Genomic DNA, 18,199 nt, shown 5'->3' with positions numbered 1-18,199 from the left:
AGCCTTGAGAGTAGAGACTTGGAGGTCTGATGAGCCCCCGTCTTTCCCCCTTCATTCATTCTCAAAACTTTTTTTTCACCAGTTACAATCAATGCTGACTCAAGCGACATCAGCCAATGCTATTTACAGATTTTATAACAGCGTCCTCTGGGGCCACAAGAGTTTTAAACCACTTTTTACATGTAAAGCGTGAGCAAACTATGGTGCAGAAAGAGCTTCACTTTCTTGACATCAGTTCCTGAGGATGGATTTCTACAGCAGCCCGGCTCTCATCCTCCCTTTGAATGAGTGAGTCTACCTTGGTTACACTCTCCTGCCTGTCTCCTTCTGAAGGATACACATTGTGTCCTATTCACATGCCCAACGGGTACTCACTTCATAATCACATGCCTCCCTCTGAGGTAGCCAGCCTCCTGTCTCCAACGGTTGCAGTCTGCCTCGTGAGTGCCACCACAACCTGCTGGGCCAAAGCAGCCGAGACGCCACAGAAAGACTGCTGCCGTCTTTCTCCTCGTCCTCCTTCATTCCATCAGTATGTTGACTCATCAGGAGAGGGAGAGGATGGAGAGTGAGAATATCTGCTCTCTGAATGAACAAGGGAAACAGCCCCCATTAAACCTCAGATGAGAGATCCTAAATCCAGCTCACCCTGAAAAACAACAAAGTCCAATAAAGAAGTTTCACCTGCATTTTCAAGGATGAGTTTACTGCGATTCAGTAGTTATTAATAATGTCTTCTTGACCTTTGTTGAGCCATTTTTTTATGGACAGACAGTAAAGTGTAGGCAAAACTGACTTGAATGAAGTCGACTCTTCCCTCTGAAACTTCAGATTGGAAGGCTCCTCTCGTCACGCTCCTTTGTTCTTCGCCTCTGACGACTGCTAACACTCAGATGACTCATTCCTTTTGAAGTCCAGCTTCCCATCCCCAAAACTCTTCATCTCCTAGTCTGCCATCCCCTGCAAACTGCTCGCCTCTATCTGTAATAGCTTCAGCTCTCCTGCCGGACTTGTTATCAGACGTCCTCACGCACAGGTCAGGATGTCCTTTCACGCCTTCCCTTCCCCTCCTCTTTTTCTTACATTACCTCTCTCAAAGTGAACTATTTGTTTTTCACTCACAATGATTCCAGGTTCAGATTGAACTGGAATCATTTAAGTGATAAATCAGTGTTTTGATTTTCAATTCTGTTGACTTCAAAAGAGTTCAAACCAAGACGTTTCTTTTACTAAAAGAAGAAGGCAGATAATTCCTTCATCGAAGAAGATGGAATCAGCCAATAGTTGACGACTTAAGCGATTACATTTCTTAAGATGGGTTAGAAAGTGATTTAATAATGGTTGTAATTAAGAATGTAAAGATTAATCGTGGAGCAATTAAAAATCGATTAAAAGGTGTCAAGGTTCACATCGGTACTCTGAAAAATGAATCGCAGGAATGTCGTGAGCATCAGCAGCTGTAGAGCAGAGGTGGTTCGTTGTAACAAGCAGGCGTTATCAAACCATACGAACAAACCGCTTAGTAGCCCTGCTCGCCCAAACGAGTGCAAGAGCCAAAGAGATTACGAAGTGCAATGGCGTTTTCATGAAAAAATTAAAGGAATCTTTTTCAGTCTAATTTTGTAAAATAAATTGTATCGGGCGTTGAGTGAATCGTTACATCCCCAGTTATAATTGTATCATCTTTGTTGTACCCTGCTACAAGCTGCTTTCTTTTCTTAATGGAGGACTGTTTTCTCAGAGACACTTGAAATCAATTGAATAAATGTTGTAATATTAACAACTTAGAGCACTTTATACAGTCAGTATCTCTGACCCATGTCAAACTGAGCTAAATACTGTATAAAGTCTACTTCACAGGCGTGTAATGGCAGTCATAAATAGCCCAGCTGAGGATTCTCTCAAGTGAAACACCTTTTCTTTTCTTTCTTTTTTTTTTTTCTTTTCTTTTTTTTTCCTTTTCGCCCACAGTCCTCAGCCAAGAGTCTGCGAGCAACCATCGGTGATGCTTTCGAGCGCCTTCACCGCTTCCTGCGCGAGCGTCAGAAGAGCATGCTGGAGGAGCTGGAGACGGACACCGCCCGCAAGCTGGCCGACATCGAGCACAAGATCCAGCGCTACAGCCAACAGCTGCGAGATGTCAAGGAGGGCATCCAGATCCTGCAGGAGCGCCTCAATGAGACTGGGCGACACGACTTCCTGGAGGGAGTGGCTGTCACGTCTGAGAGGTGCTTCTCCTGTCTTAAAACACTCTCAGCATCATTATTTAAGGCCAATCATTTAGTAGAATTTTACGAACTCTTTAGGTGTAGTATCAACACTTTATGTACACTGCTTACATGAACAGCATGCACACAGGTGTTTTCTTCCACACTGAAATGTGAAGTTTTGGAGAATGTCAGAATCGATTATGGGATCAATTCATCCCATAAAAAGAGGATGAATTGGGCCTGGAAAAAAGCAGCTTTAAGTTTGGGGGGAAGTGGGAGGAGCTTGAGGACAATTTAATTGAACAGTTTAATAGAACAGATAAAGAGTCTGGGTAAAGAACTAGAAAGTGGCAAAAATAAAGTGTTATGCCATCTTCTATAAAATACTACAGAGTTACAACCCTCATATCTTTTCTTTAACAGGATGAATTTACGAGAGAAGCAGGTGTTAGAGCGATATTTAGTTCACCCTGAAACAAATCAAAGTCCTGTATCATTTTCCAATATCATCTTTACTGAGCATCAACATTTAGCATATTCTCTAGCATTTGATATCCGATCCTGTCATGAATTCTGCGACGGATTCTTAGTCTCACTACTTCTGTTTCCTGCTGACCCAAATGACATTTATTTTTTACCCTTAATACCTTAAACATAAAAAGAAGACTCAACTTCATACCCAAAAAGCTCAAAGTCTAGTTTAATATGATTGGAGGGCTTGGATAGTTTCCCAACATCACACTCAGTTCGATACATTTATTTTTATGGCCTCAAGTTTAATGAGTCCTAAAAACTTTTATTTTCAGGAAGATGGAACGGATCTGTTTTGATTAAAGACTAATCAAAGACAAACATGTTTTTTCAATAAATGAATTTGATTTGTCATGATATTTGCAACTTACGTTTGTCCTCTGAAGAGCACCAACAGAACTGTTCTTATTTCATTCTTGTCAGTCAATAAACTTCTTACTTACCAAAGATGTTCTGCACGAACAGAAAAGTCCATTTAATCAACACGCTGATATTTTCAGGAATTAAATGTGATAAGTAAGCCTCTCAGTTTCTTGCATGACGTGTGAACCACACGTAGGAGTGCACGGAGTGATTCATGCGGAGGTTCATATTGAATCCTAATGTAATAGTGTAGGAGCCCAACCCTCCTCCGTCTCTCTGCTACATTCATCTCTGCTACTGGACATCCATAAAGCAGTTTGTCAGCTGGTCTATGTCAATAATGGCCCATTTCAAAGACACTAACTAGTATAATGACTTGAATCATTGACGTTGTGGGTTTAACAGTTTTTATTTGTAAAAAGCAGCAAATTGGATTTTAGAATGTTTTTTTTTTCCAGGATTAAAGGGAAGATACATGAGACCAATCTGACGTATGAAGACTTCCCGACATCTAAGTACATGGGGCCCTTACAATACACGATATGGAAGTTGCTTTTCCAAGATATCTCACCAGGTACGTATCATGAGATGAACGTAACTCAAACACAACCACAATTTGCCATCGATCAGTCTGGTTTTAAACACCAATTTATGACAAATGTTACCTCAGGTCACCTCCCAAAAGAGAAGTTCTAGAATGTTCTCTTTGTGTTATTTAAGCCCCGTTTCCATCAAGCTGTCCGGTATGGATCAGTACAGTTTGGTTCGGTAAAGCCTGTTTGCGTTTCCACAGCAAACCGTGCCGTATTTGGTAGGCGGCATGTAAGCATTATAGCAGCTAATCGCTAACAGTTACCCTGCTAATGAATTCAACAAAGGAGAAAAACGTCACGCAGTAAATAAAACCAACGATCCAGAATCCAGAAAAAACATCCAGCAATTCATCTACTTTGTCACTGACATGTGGCTCTTTATTACAAAACTCAATCAAGCTTTGTTTCAGAGAAGGCTGTGAGGAGAAATACAGACGAAAACCAATCGACTGTGTATTTAAACATGGCGGGGTTAAAGGGATTTTCCTTTTACATTCTTAATGCTAAGCTATGCTAATATCAGAGTCATCTTCTTTCCATATTGTGGATCTGCTCCTTTAAAATCTTGATGCATGATTCAGAAACATGAAGAGCAAAACTAGTCCTGCCTTTCATTATCATTTTCGGGATACTTTTTTCCTCCTCGTGTGAGTAATGGCGGTGATCCTGCAGGGCTTCGATGCCCTTCTGTTTTTGACAGCACAGAGACGAGCTCCACTCCCTCTGCCCTACAGCCATCACTCACTCACTGGAGATTATTTAAAATAATGTGCTGAGGAATTTCTTACTCGCTCAATCAATTCTCTCATTTCAGCCTGCTACCGGCAGCTGGGAGGCCGGGCAGTTTTTTTTCCGGCCTCCCTTGACTAGCTGCCAAATGGAACAATTGGTTATGATCCATCACCAGCGGTTGCCAGAGACCAAATAAAGACATTCCTCCCCATCATCCCTTATCCGTCGCTGTCACTAATGGGTTAGCTGGAATAACTACCAGACGCCTTGCTGTTCTCTCTCCCTCTCAAGCTCAGTAGGAAAAACATTGTTTCTCCAGTGATGTGTGCATGATTGCAGGTTTCTCTCCATGACACAAAGAGGCACTCAGGTTATGAAATTTTAATGACTTGATCGTAACAAACACTGGAGATGTCATTGACTCGAGGAAGAAATGTCCTGTTAGCTGGCCAGACGCCAGACATTTCACCTCCATTTAGCCAAGCTGATATAACGCAGAGGAGCTGGAAAAATGCCCTCGCCCACTGTTTCCTGTGTCTGCTTTTTGTGACAAAGAGCCAAGAGAACAAGCTGTTATTGTTCAGCATGATATGGTCCCTAATACGCAGACGTGTTTGCAGATTCTCCCACCCCAAAACCACATAACTGCACAGAGAAAACTCCTCCTCCTACCGACATTGAGCCCGTGGAGGGGGCTGGAGCAGCTCCACCCATTACCGCAGTTACTGCCTCACTGTATCGTTTGTACTCTTCAGCATGGTATGATGTTGTTCAAATTGAGCTTCCCAAACAGACTGTCTGGAGAGCACTTGATTCTAAGAGTGTAGTTAATGCATGAAGGTAAACAAAACAAAAAAAAAACATTATAAAAAATGAATGGTGGTGTACACAGTCACACTTGTTGCACAACTCCATGTTGCATTTTCCTGAAACAGGAGATGAGCACACCCATAACAAGATAACACAGCATCAGTCATCTTTTACCACAAGGCTTCACTTTGACCACCTCCTCTTACTCTGGCAGGAGGATTTACTGTTTAGTCTTCAGCATGTTGGTCTTTGAGGGTCAATTATCTAAAAAAGAAATTTAAACAAATATCTCACTAACCTCTGGTGTAATGTTACTTTGGCTTTATTTATTTAACTGTAGATACATCTCACTAAAATGTATGCCTTAACTCCAAGAAAACATTGTTTTTATTGTGTTAACATAACAGCATTTCCTTCATAAGCACTTGTTTATGTTTGAATGTTCGGATACTTCTGTAATAATACACAGAGTGAATATTTCCCTGAGGAAAAAGATTGTTCCCATGAGGTTCTCGAGAAAGCCATTTACCATAATGAAACCGTTTCTCCCATGAATTAATTGGCAGGGAACATTTTGTGTTTCATCCCCTCCTCGCTCCCTCCTTTATGTCTTCATGGTTGGAACTAGCACCATAACCCCAAATTACCCACACAAACTTCAAAAGACATTGCTGTTTTGACTCTTAAAGTATTAAACATGAAATGTAATTAACCTGTATTTCTGTGACTTCAGATTAAAAGCTTGACTTGAATGCTTATGCTCTATCTCAGCAGTGCAGCTCCTGCAGTCCTACTCACTCAGGACAGATGACTGACAGCAGAATTGGCTGGACAAAAATAGTTCACAGGTTTGGCTCTACGGGGAGTAGGCAGGAAGAAAGCTGCATTATTATTCGTTTAGTTTATTTCCCAGGTAGCCCGTATTGATTGACGCCTTCACTAAAAAGGAATTGCATCCTAAAGAGATGGATGTCACAAACACTTCTGAGAGGGTTTCCTTTTTCAAGTAAAAGCAGAAGCTCAGTTATAAATGTGCAAACGTGAGGGGGGGAATTCTACTGCCACTATTGCCTGTGGTTAATCGACTGCCCTGTTCCACAGGGAGAGAATTGAGAGGTTAGCTTGTTACATTGATCCCTCCTCTCCTGTAAGAAGCCCCCGCTGCCTGGATGTATTTTTCCCAACTTCAGCTCCACACAGCGAAAGATAAAGAGAAATGAGGTGCTAAAAATGACTCTGCATTTCTCATCTGTTTGGCCAAGCAGAGTCATAACATATTGATGTGTTTGCCTTGTTTTCTTTATTTCTTTTTGCTTCAGTGTTAAATCTCAGACGAAAATAAAAACTCCTCTCCCTCCTCTTCCTCAGTCCCAGCAGCATTGACCCTGGACCCCATCACAGCCCACCAAAGACTGATCCTATCAGATGACTGTACAATAGTGGCCTACGGGAATCTCCATCCGCAGCCACTGCAGGACTCCCCGCGCCGCTTCGATGTTGAGGTGTCTGTCCTGGGCGCGGAGGGCTTCGTGTCGGGCGTGCATTACTGGGAGGTGATGGTGTCGGAGAAGACCCAGTGGATGATCGGGGTTGCCAACGAGTCCGTCAGCCGCAAGGGCAGCATCCAGATCCAGCCCACCCGGGGCTTCTACTGCATCGTCATGCACGACGGAAACCAGTACAGCGCCTGCACAGAGCCCTGGACCCGTCTGAACGTTAAGAGCAAGCTGGAGAAGGTGGGGGTCTACCTGGACTACCCCAAAGGCCTGCTCATCTTCTACAATGCAGACGACATGTCCTGGCTCTACACCTACAGGGAGAAATTCCCCGCCAAGCTCTTCCCCTACTTTAGCCCCGGTCAGAGTCACGCTAACGGCAAGAACGTGCAGCCACTGCGGATCAACACCGTACGCCTCTAAGAGCCACAAGCGTCTGCTGTCGAGGTTTTCCTGATGAATGACATCATAGGCAAATTGACAGGACTCTAAGATTTGAAAAGATGTTGAACAATTTAATTTAAAAATGCTTCTAGAGATAGGTCGGGTTTTTGGAGAAGGGTTTGTGTGAGGTACTTTTCATTAGTCACTGACAACAGATGACAGTCAGCATGCTACCAACACAGCTATGATCTGCCATCAAGTAGTTTGTGACTTTCAATTGTTACCTCGTACAGATCCACTTCAGATATCCAAACAATCCCTTCAGTAGGGTGTTTGAAATGTTTGTTTCTTTCACATCAGTTAAGAATCGTGCTTGATGTTGGTGTTCTTTGTGGCTTGAAACGACCTTACAATAAAGGCCTGCACTTGAGCCGAGTGTTGGCATCTTTAACTGAAATGATGACACTAAATGGAGACAGGGACCCCTGGGCTCATCCAGGGTCTGCGGCAGTGATACAAAAAGAAAAGATTTCTCCTCCTAAATTGACTGTCCCAGGCCCACCTTGCACACTCCCAGGGGGAACCACTCTCTTTATCAAGCTCTGGGCCTATCAAACTTGATGTCCCATCTCTCACACTGTGCTGTACAGGTGGCTATGTTGAATGTAACAGCACTCTGTTCCCTTTTTCAGCTTCTCTTTAGCCACCGTAAACTTGTCCAGTCTGGTTCACTTCTGTGTTAGGTCACAATCTCAATTTTTCCCGCAGGTCTCGTTGTCCCTGCGAGTTCAATCTTCACCTTGTAAAATGAGGAAAGTTCATGTTCTCTGTGCTACAGTTGGCATTTTTGTCATCCAAAACTAACTTGCTCATAGGATGCCCGTCCTGGCCACTTCCAAGTCCTCCACAAATGTTGGAGGACAATTTGAGATTGTCTGAAATTATGCTGCTTATGAGAAGTTGGATGCGTCTCTTTTCAAGGAAAAGTCTCTCTTCATGCTGGTTTCCCCTCCTTCCCAAAAATGTAAGGATGCTAACTTTTTGAATTTTCTCTCCACTTGTGTGTTCAGTAGATTTTTGCATCAAGTCATCTTGTCTGCTCATTTTGTCTTATAATCAAGAGAAGATTAAATCACTCTGTCAAAGCAGGTCATCCTGTGAGGCTTAGACCTCGACGTGTAAAAGCTTAACTGTTCAGACGTCAAAATCTGATAGATCAGAGATGAATCCTTCCTCAGAAGTGCTACAAAAACCACCTGTTTTCTACTATTTTGAATCATTCCATACATGTAAAACAAATTCCTCCTGTACGTTTTATCATGGAAATGGAAAAAAAAGATGGACTTGAATGACACTTGTCTACTAATGTCTATCCCTGTGCGATTGGCATTCCCCAGGCTGTCGCCGTGTTACATAATGACAAAATCACTGATAATACCCCCTGAGGCTGCACCCATGTGTATTTCTTCACCCCCACGTGCCTCAAGTGCTCTTCTTTATCAGCAGTTGTACACAAGTCCTGCAGAATCTGCTCCTAAGAGGCTCCTGTCGCTCAGCCAAGTCCAGCATACAGAGAGATACAGTTTTGAGTGTGTGAGTTTGTGCGAGTGGGCGGGTGTGTTTTCGCAGCTAGATTTTAAATCCAGCTTTAGTGCCCCTCCAATAAGGTCCATCTGGCTGACCAAGCACACCCAGAGAGAGTGGGCGAAAGTGTTTATTACAAAATACTTTATGTTCAACTTCACAGATTTATCTTTGGGTTAAACATTAATCCAAAACAAAAATAATCCCCGCACCCTTTTATTTGCCACTGTACATCTTTGTGTGTGTTGTCTGTGTTGTTCAGTCTCCGGGCAGTGCCCTTGTTTTGTAGGATGGGGTTACAATAATTGCAGTATGATGCAAACTGGGGTCAAATTTTGCCACCTGCAACTTACTCTTAACTTGACTAGAATGGACCTGCACATGCAAAGCAAACATTTTCTAGATGATGATGCGGAAAAGAAAACCCAAAGCAGTCAGGTCTCTGGAATTTTCTCAAAAAATATTTCCACAAATCTCTGAAAAAACTAGCCTAAATATGTTAGATGGTAAAGTTGGAGGTTAAGACAATCGTTACTGTATTTTTTTGTATACCCTTTCTCTGATTGACGCAGTCAATATTTTTTCCATGACATTTCACCCATTGAGTAGCTGCTTTCTTTCAGGTAAAAACGAATCGTCACATTTGACCCCAGTTTGCCTGGTTACAGACTTCAGTGGAGTCTGTTTAGAGATGAAGAAGGAGATTATTTGGACGTGGTGTTGGGTTCCTGGTGGTGATGCTTATTGTTTATATGATTATAATGATAACTATGACACTTTTAATGATTATAATGATCGTGTCTTTTGATGGCAGCTGTGCACCCATCATTGTGTAAACACTTTTGCTGCTTAAGGTTTGTGGGAAATGTTTTAATGTACAATAAATTACTGATTAAATCAGCTGGTCAAGCTAACGTTGTCCTGATTATTATCTGCAACAATCCAGACACAGATAACTAACTCTACTCTATTGTACCGTTTGTACCTTCTTCTTTTTTTTTATATCTGTACATCACTGTGTACAACCTACTGCCTAATGTTTCATGCAGGATACTATGAGCCAGAGATAGCGTTTGTGCATAAGACCATTAAAGTGGATACATAAAGTGGACGGGGTCGTGTCATGTCGAACAACTTCCTGCTGTAATGGGGAGCATACTGATGAGGCTCGTTGGATCAATGGATCTCTTGTTTTAAACCTGGACATTTATAGCAAACGAGTTCAAACGCATCAGAGAACAGAGTGCTCAACTAAAATAGCTTTATGCGTTTGAAGACGGGATAGTTTTATTTCTTGCAATGCTAGCAGCTCTGTGAAGCTATACTAAGAAAAATCAGGGTTTACGGCTAAACGCTAAAAAAGTGTGGAAAATAGTGCTTAGTTTCCAATTTAGGTCCCACTGATAATGGGCAAAATGTTAATGAGCTGTGTAAATCCATAATCTTTGTCAATCAGTGCTAAGTGCAGCTAAAACTGATGGTAGCATTATTAGCTTTTGAAGCATTTTGGTCATCAATGGAACTCCTGGACGCATGAAAACTTTGACTTCTTGTTGCACATAATGAAAAAGTCCATTCCTTTCCCTCTCAGAAAAATGGCGAGATCAACTGTAATTCTCTAACCAAGCAACTCATCTAACAGTTGGTCAGGTATTTCAGTCTGGACTCAATTCGTAAATGGACTCTCGTAGATAGGACCACTTTTTGAATGGCTTGCAAAAGTAGATCGCTTAGTTTCAAGTGCTCACCCACTCCTGAAAAATATACATTTTCAAAGTAGTCAAAAGTTAATTTGCCTCATTTTCAAGGGGCTACAAGCATAATAGGTTGAAATCCACTGCTACTGTAAAAGGTCATGCATGCCAATTGGTTTTATAGTGAACCATAAATCTTCATGATTTTAGTTCTTTGTCAAAAAGCATTCATCATGATACTTTTTGGAGTAAGTGAATATCAACATTGGTGTAACTAAAACTCTCAAAACAAGACAATGTATCTGGGAGGCAGATTAAAATTCTTTAAATGTAGAAACTGTTCCTCAGCTTGTCAATACTCTACTTCACCCAGAATTTCATTCCAGGCATTTTTTTCCAAGTTGTCTACACTGCTAAGCCTTCCAGCAGGGAGGTGGGAGGTTGTGATCTCTTTTTATTACCATTTCATATTTTGGCTCAGGCAGAAGAGATATGACGAATAAAAAAATGCCTGCATGTGTTCGGTGTTCCTTTTATCATCCTCCTCAATTGCTGTCTGCGATGCCTCTGAGCGAGCGGTTGTTAAACTGCAGAGAAGAACATTTGTCATACAGCTTGAAATCACGATTGAAAGTTAAGATCTGAGTCACACTATGCATCAGAAAGACAAAAAGTTGTGTTTTTGGTTTAACTTTTTACCCTGCTGCTATATTCTTTCACACTCCAAAGCGATTGAGCCCTGTTGCGTCATAATTTCAGCTGTTTTACAACACAAAGTATGCGGTTTGAAGCCGAGCGTTGCCTGTTCACAGCAGAATCTCAGGACAAGTGGCTTCATATCCTCAGCTTTCATTCTTTAATCTCACTCCGGTGACAGAGACATTTTTATCTGAGAAGAAGGTGTCCATCTTGTAATAGATGTGTTTTCCTCAAGGGAAAGTGTCCATTAAAAAGTCACTGACACTTATGAGATACGTGTATCAGATGGCTGTCCCAAGGCATCATCAACATGATGATTTTGATCTCAGAAATTAGGGACAAAGCGAAAAAGAAAGACTCACTTTTGTCATCAAAAAGAGTAAAGAACATGCTCTGTAGCTAATGGCCTCAATTGTCATTATTAGTAAAAATGTTTCTGTTTGTGGGACAAAATGAACAGCTTCAAGATGTTCCTTTGGGCTCAGGTAACCTGTATAAATCAATATATTTTATGAGACTGGTTAGTATTCTGATAGCTTTCAAATTATAAATAGATACATTTGGATATCTTTACATGCATCCCTACAATCTTTGGAGTCCTGAGTCCTGTAAAAGGCAAGCCACGTTTTAACAACAAGTTTAATAAGGTGAACAAGTGCTTCACACAAGACATTAAGAAAAAAAACCCTCTGAAAATGTTGTACTGTTCAATGGAGGAGTAATCATATTACATTCATGGTCTTTTCTTCATTCTAGTGCCTACATTTTATTTTATTTTATTTTTTTAAACTTATAACCTATTGGCTTGTATATTTTAAGAACCAGAGATCTTCTCACATAGATATTACCTCCCTAAGTCACTTCTGGGCAATTTTGGATCTCCAAAATGTTCAATGTGGGGACTCATCCGGCCTCAGAGGAGTGAAGAGAAAGCAGTCATATGGAGGAGAAAATTGCTCTTACTGACGTTATGAGAAAACCTCTTCTCTTACTCATCAGGTTGGGAGCAGTTAAATCACATGTGGGTGTTCTGTTAAAGCAATAAAATGAAACTCCTGATTAGGATAGAAATCATTTCTGCTCTTGTTCTTCTTGTAGTGTTTTGATGTTTTCCACAGAGTATCATTATTTCAGTGAGTAGAAACGACTTGATGACTGCAAACTACAGCATCTAAAATATTGCCTCTCAATGTCATCATGCACTAAAAAAAATCTAGGCCTACTGGGCCAATTAACCTTTTGTCTGTTCACAGTACTTTTCAGAGTAACTTGTAGTCTTGCAGTTATGAAGCAATGATTTGCCTTCAAATACATTACATCAGGGCATTAACAGGGTCTCCTGGTAAAATCATTGTGCACTCACAGGAGCATGGCCCTATGGTTTCACAAAGTCAATGTGCACTTTGGTTTGAATAGGCTTTGACTCCACAGGTTAGTCTCACTTTGAGAAGACGTGTGCAACCTATCAATGACTTCTTATGTTTCCTCAGTCCTCTACAATACATCCCTCTCCAGTTTCTTTCTCAAAGGCACTGATCACATTTCAGCAGCTTCAAGGTCTAGTCTGTTGTCAGTATAGCTCTGAGTTGTTGTGCCAGAGTGCCCTCTGGTGTTGACATCCTGTGTCGGTCTCTGCTCACCTGTGGATCAAGTGCATCACTAAAGCAGATGGTTCAGGCCATCACCATGTGCTGTTTTGATACTTTCATTGTCTACGTTCAAAATACAAGTCTTTGTTTTATTTTTATAGTTTTATATTTATACATATAATTGTTTTATATTTGTAAAGCAGTAATGTGCTATAGCCCACATTAGTAGGATTTCATGAGAAGACTTTGTCAGACTGCTAAATGTAGCTAGCCAATGCTACAACCAGCTCGTTAGCGTATGTTAGCATGAAGAGTAAAAAGGATCTCTGTCCAAATTTAGTAAACAGAACAACTTAATGTCACCTAGAATTGTAGTAGCCAATTGATGTAGCCAAATAAATGCTATATCTTTAAATAAGTAATGAATCATGTGTTTTAATTGCATTGCATCATTTGCTTTAATGAAAAATCCTAAACTTAAAACTAAGTACACACACTTCAGTAAAGCACAAAATATAGTCATAAGACACGTAGTGCAGCAGGAGGATTTTGTAACAGTAACTTCTCAAGTATTGTACAAGTGGGCCTAACTGAAATTCACTTCACAGTACTGACGAAATATAATAGTTACAGTTTAATCTCTCAAGTAAAGTACAGTCCTTTGAGGCCAAGAACAGAGACAAAAACACAAAGAAGGAAAACAAAACTGTGGCACACCCTCAGGTCAATTGCTCTATGAAGGGTTTATGTGATGCAGCAGTACCACACTTCATATGTCTTCTTCCAAAAGATTGTTTGCCCTCTGGGTTTAGTCTTATTTAAACTAGAGAGGCTTGTTTTGCAACCCATTGTGTATTGACAAATCACTGCCGATCTTAAGGGCCTGTGCAATAAAAGCAAAGCCTTACAGCTGTCTTTTCTAGCCTGGTTTAGTGTCTTTCTAAGAAGCACGCCTCAACTTGCCCCTTCCGCAGATTTCAGCACTTTCCACACATGTGAATAGTAGCTCAGAAATACTTATTTACGTCCTATTCAGAACAATGCTGTCAGGTAGACCTGCTGTTGCACACATGCAATATTTATCTGGTCATCCTGTTGCAAACATCGCCCAATCATCTTCAGATTTCTGCTTCCCACCCATCTTGTTTTATATAAGTGTTTCATAGTGCAAGGTGGATGTGTTGTTTTTGTTTGCTGCGGATGAAACTAAAGATTTGATACATATCTCCAGCAGAGTCTCAATACTTCTGACCAGAAGAATGTTGACACTAAGAATTAGAGGCAGTACAAAGATGGAGAGCACACCCACAAACCCTATAATTACATTTACCCCCAGGCAGGGAAAACCCCATTGTCCCTGCCAAAACTGGCTCCAGCATTCCCAGTTCACGGGATCTTTTGAGATAAATGTCAGAAGTATACCTTTCTTTGTTCGTCCATGCTCCTGTCCTCCCATCCCTGCAGATATAAAATCAGGTGGGATGAGGACACAGTCTCTATGGGGACTCGTTGATATCTGCACACTATTCCACGAATACACTCTGTGGCTAGTGCAGCTGCTCTCTGTTTTCTTTGGGCCAACACACTGTGCTGCCTCTGATGCTGACTTCTGAGGGTTCACACGCTCAGAGGGAACTAGAACAAGGTCTCGTGAGCATTTGCCACTGTTATTTGTAACACAACTTTTTTCTCCATGTTTTTCTTTTTCTGTCCATGCAGGAGCTTCGTGTCCACTGTCCAGGCTTGTGCTGGTTGTAATGACGAGCATAAGAAAACAGAGGAAGGCCATGTCCCAGCAGGGATTCACAGAGCTGGGCATGGGGCTGAAAAGGTTGGGCAAACACCTGATGAGAGAGTTGGTTGTGTGCAAACAGTCATCAGCCCACACTTCCTCTAGCTTCCATCTCCAGCTGACATTGATGGCTACAACAACCCACACTGAAAGGCAGCAGAGGTAACTAACAACATGAGAAAACCTTTGTCCTTGTGTCCTTGTGCCTGTGTCCTCCACAGTTTCTTCCCCGACATAGCAACTTTGTCTATCTGAGCCAGGCCATACCAGTCTGTTCAGGGTCTCCACAGCGATCAGGGGTGCTGTCAGGAGCAGCACCACACCGTATGTGTGGCTGAGGAAAAGCAGGAAGCGCAGGGCAATGACGTCACCCAGTGTGGTCTGATCAGTCAGCCAGGACTTAAAGATGCAAAGGAAACTCAGAAAAGCTGTGGAAGAAAACAATAAAGTGTCAGTAGAGGGATGGATTAGAGAAGTAAATTCCAACCAGAGTTATGTGGAAACATTTGCTGTTATTCACTGAACTTGAAAAATAAGTCGCTTTTAAACATGTTGTAAGATGTAAAAGATGTAAGAAAATACTGAACTTGGAATTTAATATTTGTTGTGCATTAGTTTTCTGCAAAAAGGATATATTACTTAGTTTTAAACTGATGTTGTTCCCCAAGCTTGAAAATCCAAATTGCATGAATATGCATACTGTGCCTCCCACCTCACTGTAAAGTTTATTGACTCTAAACTGTGTGTGTTGTGGAGGTTAAAAGTTCCACATGGCACTTGCACAAGTTTGTGTAAGAAAAAAAACGGTGATGTGATGTCTCACAATATCCTGCTCTCTTGTGAAACCGAGTTGTAAGGTGAGGAAGAAGATAATGTCTTTCTCAAGTAAGTGGGTATAAAAATAGCAGATTTCGTCGGTCTACTTCTGCTTATGTTTTTCAATCAATCAGTCAATATTTATTTGTATAACCCCCATTAATGACAAATGTATCTTTGTGTGTGTGTGTGTGTGTGTGTGTGTGTGTGTGTGTGTGTGCTGCTCTGAGCCTGCTTTGACTGATTGTTTTTATTTCCATGTGATAAGGTAATCATTTTTTTCTTAGTCAGAAAAGAGTTAAAATAAATGTAAATGTATGATTATTAATTTTCTTGAAGCCGTCCGATTAAAAAATGCTTGTTTGGTCTGACCAACATTGTAAGACTAAATGTACTTCAGTTTTATCACTCAGGAACACAAGACGACTAAGATCCCAAACAAAGAAACGTTTGTTTGTTTTCTTTAAAATGTACTTGCTGACTTATTTTTACTTATTTTTTCCCCTCTAATTCACTGTGATATACCGTATTTAATATTGTTAAGATACCAAAGAAATTCATATTGATTCAAACAACACGTGTGACATAATGTTGATAATAATGCTTATCATGTTATCTTATAGAGCTTATGGGGAACATAGCCAAAATACAGAAAGTGTTTAAAACCACTATATCATACTGACCAGCACACCTGTGGTCAAGTCCTGAAACCCACCTGTGACAAGGAAGTCAGTGAAGATGAGGAGGCAGCAGCAGCAGAAGCTGAGAGGACTGTGGGAAGTAGCCAGCGAGGGCAAGGAGAGCAGACTGCAGGTCAGTTTGCATGCACACAACACTGCCGCTCCTTCCAACACCCCATCCATGGCTACAACAACAACAACACACACACGTTGGTTAAGGTATGAACAAACTGGTTTTCTTTTTGGCCTCGGGGTGGAGGAGGAATGCTTGGCATTTTGCATCGAGTCCACTCCAGAAAGATGTCTTGAATATATCTATATAGTTTATGCGGAATTGTTTAAACTTTCATTGATGTCGATCAATTCTCTGTGAACACTCCAGTATTGGGTTTTTCAGATCAATATTTTCATTGTTTACATTACTAGTGGACCCTGGACTAGACTGCTGTTTACAGTGCATCAAAAGTAGCAGCGAGTTCAGCTGTCTTCTGCTGTCAACATGCATGACATTTAAAATGTTTTCAAACTGATTTTCAACAGCAGCAGTGCTTTAAAACACTCCATTTGACTTCTCATTAAAGTTAGCAAATTGGAAATACACGTTGGTACTCTTAGCTGATAATATGAACATGAGACTGTGCAATCAGACTGGTTCAACCTGTTGCAATATCCCATAATTCTATTGAATGAATACATTATTGAATTTAAACAATAAGTAACAGTAAGAGTATGGATCTAGTCTTGTAGAAATGCTGTGAAGTTAATTAGCTCTTACCTGGACTCCCAGGAGCCTCAGAGCAGCATGTTAATATGAGCTTCAAACATTTCATCCGTTTCTCTTCACCTCCCCCCTTGTTTGCTCCACCCTCATGGAGATAATAACCCCTCCTCCCCCTCCTGTACTCCCTGCACCTGGCCTGTCCTGTGTGCTGGTGAGAGAACATGTGCGTCTCGGAGGGTGTGGCACTATTTGTGCGTGTCTAAGTGTCTAACTAAGAGAAAACCTGTCTAACTAGCTGTGTTGGTGTCTGTGTGTGTGAGTGTTGACAAGACTACATTTAAATTTTTTTGCAGTGTACAAGCACTCCTGTGTTACACCCATCTTCGTCAAACTACACTGTGTTTTTTTCAGAGGGTAGAGTAATCACACACATGCAGGATGTTGATCATGAAGCAAGAACACAGGAAGATGATGCCACAAGCCATATGGCATCATCTTCCTCATACATAATACATGACAATATTATAATGTCTTTAGTTGCTATAGGTTGTAGCCACTGTACATTATTTGGATAGGTGTGACCTTTCTGGAATAAATAGAGCTTAGCTTTGTTATTATTTAAGTTGCAGTTGTGTTCAAACTGAGCTTGAAGAAACTGTTTTACACACCCTATGAGCTGAAACTTAAAAAGAAAAAAAATACCACAACACAGCAGATTGGAACACATTGTAATACACATTTGATCAAAACTTTGATAAAACTACGTACTCTTGTTGTGCAGCTTTCTCTTCTTGATAATATGTTTCAATAAAATGAGATTATGTACAACTTTCTGTATCTGAGGGGAGATTGTAGACAACCTGACAAGAACATGTTATCTGCATCTCTTTTCTGTCTTTTTTTTTTTTTTAATCCAGCAGAGCATCCTCTTTATTAACGCTTGCTATGACTGCTCTCAAATGAGGCATCGCTGTTTGAAACTTGTTGCACAGTAAGTCAAATCATGTAATCCTGTAGACCTATACTCAAATCAAGCTCACAGATACTTACGGTATATGTCACCTTCTGTTTACATGTTACAAGTTTTATCATGTATTTTGTAAACAGAAGTAAAATGATGTCTAATGAAATGTATTATTGTCTATAGAGAAATGATATAAGCTAAAGTCACGTGGGGATTTGCATGCACTCTGGGGGAATAGGCAGTTATTTAAATGAGGGCCTGTGGATGTGTGCTACTTTGTGTCCCAGGATGAAAGCTACCATGAGTGCAGGGATAAAATACAGCCTCTCCACAAATGTGAAAAGTTCGGAGAGCCAGTTTTTATTCTGATGATCATGTTGGATTAGAAACCAGTTCTTGTTGCACACTCTTAAAACCTACACATATATTAGCTGTATAACTGTTTAGAGGGGCAATAATTCAGCTACATCATGACTTGTGAGGCTATTGTGTTTGTGCTGTTAAACTTTATAGTTTTCCACAATAAACATTGATAGAATCT

General features: G+C 40.9%; 2 protein-coding genes across 2 annotated transcripts in view; one reads left to right on the top strand and one right to left on the bottom strand.

Moving 5' to 3' along the window:
- trim62.1 (tripartite motif containing 62, tandem duplicate 1) overlaps positions 1 to 9,617 on the top strand; it is a 32,110-nt gene extending 22,493 nt beyond the window's left edge. The window contains exons 4-6 of the mRNA XM_079342130.1: positions 1,972 to 2,228; positions 3,563 to 3,678; positions 6,608 to 9,617. Coding sequence (XP_079198256.1) covers positions 1,972 to 2,228; positions 3,563 to 3,678; positions 6,608 to 7,158 — 924 coding nt within the window. The 3' untranslated portion in view covers positions 7,159 to 9,617. The remainder of the gene's footprint in view (positions 1 to 1,971; positions 2,229 to 3,562; positions 3,679 to 6,607) is intronic.
- Positions 9,618 to 13,094: 3,477 nt separating this feature from the next.
- On the bottom strand, positions 13,095 to 16,809 carry LOC306822928 (uncharacterized protein). The gene is made up of 3 exons (XM_079342230.1): positions 16,749 to 16,809; positions 16,009 to 16,158; positions 13,095 to 14,905 (listed from the first exon to the last, which is right to left on the bottom strand). The coding sequence occupies exons 1-3, from the start codon at positions 16,801 to 16,803 to the stop codon at positions 13,833 to 13,835; spliced, it is 1,278 nt and encodes a 425-aa protein (XP_079198356.1). The 5' UTR covers positions 16,804 to 16,809; the 3' UTR covers positions 13,095 to 13,832.
- Positions 16,810 to 18,199: the final 1,390 nt, after the last annotated feature.

The sequence above is a fragment of the Symphodus melops genome (assembly GCF_947650265.1).
Source record: "Symphodus melops genome assembly, chromosome: 4".
NCBI lineage: Eukaryota > Metazoa > Chordata > Actinopteri > Labriformes > Labridae > Symphodus > Symphodus melops.
Note: the sequence above shows the minus strand (reverse complement) of the source record. Positions and strands in the feature narration are given on the sequence as shown.